Genomic DNA, 6,673 nt, shown 5'->3' with positions numbered 1-6,673 from the left:
TGTATATAATTGGTAGAAATGAGTAAACTATTAGTGGAATAGATTTAAAGATTTCTCTCTGCCTTCTATACTAAAAACCAAAAAAACAGGTGCAGATTAATTTATTATATTTCCTCTTTGCAACATTGTCTTTTCTCCTGAAAGCTATATTTAAATACATATATATATATATATATATATATGTATATATTATATAATACCTATATATATTATTCCCTTTGGAAAACCAAAAAAAGAAACTGATTATGAAAAAAAGCCACGAGTGTTGGTTAAACATTCTCCAAATATAATAGATAGCACAGTCTGGGTACCAAGGCAGAGGGGGTTTTCTCCCACGGTTTACTTTGTGGAGCTCCGACTCTGGGCTCTAAAGTCTTCGGTTTAAAAACAGCACGTATACAGAAGACACACCTTTTTCAGGGCTGTGTGTCCGTAGCACTGTGTTCATTGCTGTTGATCTCTGTATAAATATTTTGAAAGGCAACTGAGCTTTCTGTGTGGAACAAAAAATTCTGCCTCCTCCTCCTCCTCCTTTACTCGAACTGCAAGAAGGCTTTCAGCAGCCTAATAGAGGGACCTGGGGGGTTATTTGGGAGGGGAGGTAGAAAGGAGAGGAGGGAGCGAGAAAGTGGGGATGTTACTAAGGAAACAAGTGAACCTTTCACAAATCAAATGTTCTAATTGGAGCTCGTCTGGCTCGTCTTAGCAAAAAATAATTAAATAAAAACGCCAAATATCATTTTGGGCCTGATTTAATTGGCCACAAAAGCAGGGTGGTGGGCAAGAAGAAAAATGAATGTATCGACGACTCCTCTTCAGTGCATTGCCAAGTGCAGGGTGTTAATGCAGAATGGAAACAGAGTGTGCCTAAGAGCTGCAGGTCAACATTTGTGATGCCGAACATAAAAGCAGCCGGAGTAAAAGAGGAGCGGCCCCTATCGCATCGCTTATTTTCCTTAACCCCCGAATCTTCTGTCTGTCTTCACCGATCTCCATCTGTGGCTGTGTCTCAGGGCAGGGGTCAGCTCTCCAGCAGCTGTTTCAGTGCTCGCTCAATGTTCATGCGGTGTCCGACTCGTGTCACTCCCAGCTCTGCAAAGTCATCCTTGGTTAGAGCAGGGAGGTGAGAACCTTCGATCTCATGTTCCTGAAACCCTGCTCTGTGCTCCCCCAGGTTGATGCTCTCCAACCAGTCTCCAACATCATACTTGTTCCAGAGGTGGAGGGGTTTTTGGTGAAAGGGTCGTAGAGCTAAAAGTGGTGAACCTAACCCAGGTGAATGGGAAGGTGACGGGGACGGAGAGCGAGAGCGGGAACGGGCGCTGGAGCTCCTCATTACAAAGCGGACCTCCTTTGGCTCCTGGGGTAGGCTGAGGCTCGAGGATTTGAGGATAGTTTGTGGCGGTGTGGTTGGTGAGGTTGGTAGGCCGTAGCCTGAGAATCGTCCAAGAGGGTCGCCCCGATCAGGTGAGCCTGGACTAGGGGTGCGTCGGGTGATGGGGTAGCGACTGCCAGGGCGGATGGTGTATGTGGTTCCATAACTTCTTTGAGAGATGGTGTGGAGCTCACCTAGGCTGCTGAAAAGTCTGGTGGAAACAGACAGAGGCACAAGGCTTTAAGAATAAGGAAGACTGTTAACGAAAATAAAATAAAGAAGAAAAAATGACACTTTGGGTTATAGAGTGCAGTAAAAAAATATTTGCCCCATTCCTGATTTCTTAGTCATTGTTTTTCTTGCATATTTCTCACACTTGCATTTTTCAGATCATTTTAATGTTAGACAAAGAAAACCAGAGTTAATAAAAAATGCCATTTTTAAATTATGATTACATTTATTAAGGGAAAAAATTTATCCAAACGTGAAATGTTGCCACCTAAACCTAATAACTAGTTATGCCACTCAATTGCAATCAAGCATGAGCAATGAGTCTTTACACTGTGGAGGAATCCTGATCCTCTCATCTTTGCAGAACTATTTTAATTCAGCCACACTGGAGGGTTTTTGAACATGAACAGCCTGTTTAAGGTCATGCTAAGGCACCTTGGTAGGATTGAAGCTTTGACTAGGCCACTACAAAATTCATTTTTTATTTGTTTTTAGCCATTCAAAGCCTACTTCATATTGCCAGACAGGTTCTATTTAAGTGATTTCTTGATTCAAGGGTGTGGCAGTAATCATGCTTGGATGTCCAGTGAAACTAAACATTTAGTCACAATGAATTTGTGATTTAACAAGGTGGGCAATTGTATTTCCTCATTGGGCCAGGTAGTTTTGGATAGCTTTTTTCCCTTAATCGATAACATCATTATATTAAAACTGCATTTTTGTATTTATTTGAGTTATGTTTATCTAATATTAAAATTTGTTTGATGATCTGACAAATGTAAGTACGAGAAATATGTCAAAAAAAAAAAGAAATCAGAAAGAGGGCAAATACTCTTTCACAGCATGTATATAAACAGCAGTCATTCATTTTAAAGTAGGTTAGTGCAGAAGAGAGGTTAATGGCTGTTAGAAAGATCAAACTAGTCAGACTAAGAACATCTAGCTATGCAAGTGACTACAGGGTAGTTCTCCAAAATAAGAGCCCTAGCCCTAATTTTTACTCACACCCATAAAAACCCCTAGTCCCTGTGACATTAATGAGCGTGTTTTTGCTATGATTAATTCAATTAAAGCTGTTGAGTCCTACTATAAGCATCCTTGAATAGGTTAGTGTGACCAACATTAGATTACAAATACAGTGTTTAAACAGATGTATTGTGTTACACTGAAACTGCTGATATCACTAACCTGAAAGCAGAATTCATTTTCTAATGTGTGACAAATTCTGTAGAAACAAACGCACACACACACACACACACACATCCAAATTTAGATGCAGAAGGCAGATCTAAAAGTAGAATATTAAATTTGATTTTCAGCTCTCTTGCACATTAGTTACATTTTGACTCACTCAAAAAAATGGATACAGTAAATATTCAATTTCATGACCACGAATTACATTGTTTGAAGAAACAGGTGGGAATTGTTGTTAAACACTAATTAGCATTATTTACTTGTTAATCAAAGGAGTAAATGATCTTGGAAGCTTGGCTAACACTTAATTCAGTGCAATACGTTTAGCATTTAGGAACTCTGAGAAAGAAGGATCGTACTCACGTAAACACTGAGGTATAACTATTATTTTTTTATAGTGACCTGATATGGGATAATAGTTTAAATAGTCTAGTCACCTTTTTTAACATATATATATATCACTCTTTTTTTGAAAGTTATTAGAAGCATAAATTTGTGACAGTCTTAGAGACTGAACGTTAGTATAAGAACAAGAACAGTAAGAAAGAGGGATGGATACAATTAAGGAAATTTTAGCTATCATTGTGCAAGCAAGGAAAAACTGATAGGAGAAACTAAACTACTGAGTTACTACAGTGGTGTCTTTTTCATGCACGTTAACATGTCTGAAGGTGTAGCACACGTTTTCCATCTCCTGCATGTTTTTGAAACTTTTTTATTGGGTGAGATTTGGAGTAAAAGAGTGTAATGAAAGACCGGTAGCTAAGCAGCACTCGGGCTGGAAAAATGTTCAGACTACGGGGAGCCGACAGATATGAGATGAGCTCCATGCGCACTTACACAGTCGTCCTGCCCTCCTGGGCGCACAGTCAGTTCTAGACCAATCAGATCAGAGCAGCAGGGCGGAGCATGCAAGGTGAGCAGAGAGAGAGCAATGGGAGAGAATGTTAGCATCACTCAATGAGACGCAGCCTGCCAACCAGACTTATAATCTGCCTCAGCCCGCTCCGCTGTCTTTGCTGTGCGTCATCTACATGTATAGGTGTATGTGACTGTGTGAGTGTATGACTGTTCATCAGTAGATGGGCATGAATGCATTTTTGTGCTTGGGTTGCTCTACATGTCAGCATGACAAAGACAGCAGAGTGGGTTTCAGCACCTGAAGGTCTGACCAGTGGGCTACATGAGAGAGAAATGAGCACACTGTTCACATATCAAACACTGCACAAAGAAAAACGAACAAATAAAGAAACACAACAGGACAGCACATGTCTCTTGACTTTTAAAGCTGCTTTTGTACTTCGTTTCACATACATTTATATAAGAAAATAATCTTTTTTTTAACATGGATTTGTATGTAGAGCACAGTATATAAGCGGTGAATGCACGTGTGTTTTGGTGGAGCATATTCTGTTTTATCATGGTTTAAAATACAAGACAGTCAAGGATCATGGCCATCCTCAACACAAACACTGAAAATCAAAACAAAGTTATGCAACTTTCATTAAAAAAGAAATAAAATAAAAAAACAAAGGAAAGAAAACCAAAAAGCACAACAGAAATGAGAAACACACTTTTGTACGTGACCCAAAGCTCTGATACACAGCACATGAACAAGGTGGAGACAAAATTCAGCAGTGTAGTTTTTGAAGGGGTTTAAATGGGGCACAGAGGGGATGGGGTAAGTGATCGACGAATGTGACAATTAAGAGTGCGGAGATGCTGATGCTCTACGTGAAATGCTACAGCAGGTGAAGAGACACAGAGGCAGAGAGGGAGAGAGAGAGAAATAATGGTGTGCGCAGTCATCTTTTTTACAGCCAAGGGCAATCAACTGTCAGCATGTAGATAGTGGTGATCTCTTCATTTGGATAACATTAGGAAGGTGTGAATCCAGTCTGAACCGGTCTTACTTGATATGTTGTATTTGATATAATTCGAGCTTCATATTTAATTTATGGTCATCCAAAAGTCCAGTGTCTTGTACAAACAGGGATTTAGGACACCAAAGTATTAGGACAGCACATTTCTGTTTCTAATAGCAGTAATGAATTCCTCTGTAAAGACACATTGCTTTAACCCTGAACCATTAAATAATTGCCCGAAAGTCACATTTTTTAAAATTATTTTTAACAAAATCAATATTAATTTGCATATTTTAGTTGTGTAGTTTTGTATCATATTTGCTACATGTGTACGGAGGCCCTGAGAGACCAAACGGAATGCAACTTAAGAAAACACCAGCATTAAGAAAAACGCAAAAGCACACACAACGGAAATAGGAAAAACGAAAATAGGAAAAACGAAAATGGAAATAGGAAAAAGCAGATTTCCAAAAGCACAAGGGAAGTGTTTCTGGGGAGACAATAACCCGGCGGACCAGTTGCAGGAACCAAAATATGCTGAGAATTGTGCTGGGAGACACTTAAAAGAAGTAGAGGATCTATCGGTTTTGTGAGGAAAGAAAAGATGAGAGGTAAGTGTGTTAGCCTAACTATTAGCCCAAAAATCCGTCATCACGATTATATGAATCATGAGATTAAAACACACTTACCTAGCATGTTTTGGTTCCTGCAACTGGTCCGTCGGGCTATTGTCTCCCCAGAAACACTTCCCTTGTGCTTTTGGATCTGTTTTTTCCTATTTCTGTTTTCTTTTTTCCTATTTCCGTTGTCTTTTGTGTGCTTTTGCAGCATTTTTCTTTTTGCTGGTGTTTTCTTAAGTTGCAGTCCGTTTGGCCCCTTAGGGCCACCGTACCTCTGGCCTTTTTTTGAAAACTATTTCTTTTAAATGTATTGCACAATTTATTTTGTTTTTCTGAGGGAAAAAAAACACAGATTGTGTAGAAGTCTCAAAAACTGTATGTATCAAATATGATATACTAGGCATTAAGGGGTTGGAACATCAAACTATACTTGTCTAGAGCAACAGTAAGGATTAAATTCTGTGAATGGACATTAACTTGTAGCTCTATGGTGATTAGTTCTACAAAGACTTTCTCATTGTTCTTTCCCAGTCAGCGCTGTAACTGATTCCACTGACTCGTGGATGGAAACATGAAAATGCGATGCACAAGCTTTGGTGTGTGAAGTTGATCATGTCCTTTCGCTGATGTCACCATGATGAGAAGACTATGAAAAGTATGTTTTGACATCTTGTCAATGTAATATCGTCTGTTCATATCTTTCAGCTCCTCTTAGCAGCAGTGAAGTATGGTGGAAGCAACTTCTTCCATTCCCAATATTCACATAGAGAGAATATGATACAAGAAAAAAAAATCAGAGAAGCTGAAAGAAGGCTGTGAAAGAAAATCCAACTCAACTGCATCTAAAAAAGTGATCACAAACCACAGAGCTCTTTGTAAGGCTGAGACAGATCCACGACTCCATGACAATGCATTTAACATCCCGTCCTGTCAATTGTATTAAATGAGTAGCACTTCAGTGGGCAGCCAATAAAAGATACCATCTGTCCTTCTAACCTCAGATGTTAACTACCAGCCTGTCAAGCCACAAAAATACAACCAGTCTGAAGCCGGTTGCTTTATACTGGAGGAAATCAAAAGAGAAGATCCCACCACTTATGACAACATGACTCTTGAAGACTTTTGACGGGGTCAGACTTTGTCTGGTAATCTCGGCATTAACAGCCTTGTTAATGCTGAGATTGTGAGTGGATGGATTTCAACATGGCACACACCATTATAGTTCAGACAGGTTCAAATACTTGTTAAAATACATCCTTGAACCTTTGAGGTTATCACTGATGATAAAGTCTCTTGTCTTATCAATTATTATCAGCGATGACCGCAAAGAGCAGTGTATATGAGGATGTATTATGCACTATTTGAACAAAGGCTTTGGGAAACACTGG

At 39.4% G+C, this 6,673-nt stretch overlaps 1 protein-coding gene across 8 annotated transcripts in view; it reads right to left on the bottom strand.

Annotated features, from left to right (window-relative positions):
• Positions 1-206: 206 nt before the first annotated feature.
• Positions 207-6,673, bottom strand: part of shank3a (SH3 and multiple ankyrin repeat domains 3a) — a 250,984-nt gene continuing 244,517 nt past the window's right edge. For 5 of the 8 annotated variants that reach the window (XM_085359158.1, XM_085359160.1, XM_085359162.1 and 2 more), the window contains one exon: positions 3,360-3,675. In XM_085359158.1, coding sequence (XP_085215284.1) covers positions 3,591-3,675 — 85 coding nt within the window. In that variant the 3' untranslated portion in view covers positions 3,360-3,590. Of the gene's footprint in view, positions 1,587-2,794; positions 2,832-3,359; positions 3,676-6,673 lie in introns of those variants that run through there. The other 3 variants (XM_085359164.1, XM_085359163.1, XM_085359166.1) reach the window with 3 other exon arrangements.

The sequence above is a fragment of the Diplotaxodon limnothrissa genome, linkage group LG7, assembly GCF_057381915.1.
Source record: "Diplotaxodon limnothrissa isolate DT_005_m linkage group LG7, D_limnothrissa_male_GT1.1, whole genome shotgun sequence".
Classification (NCBI taxonomy): Eukaryota; Metazoa; Chordata; class Actinopteri; order Cichliformes; family Cichlidae; genus Diplotaxodon; species Diplotaxodon limnothrissa.
Note: the sequence above shows the minus strand (reverse complement) of the source record. Positions and strands in the feature narration are given on the sequence as shown.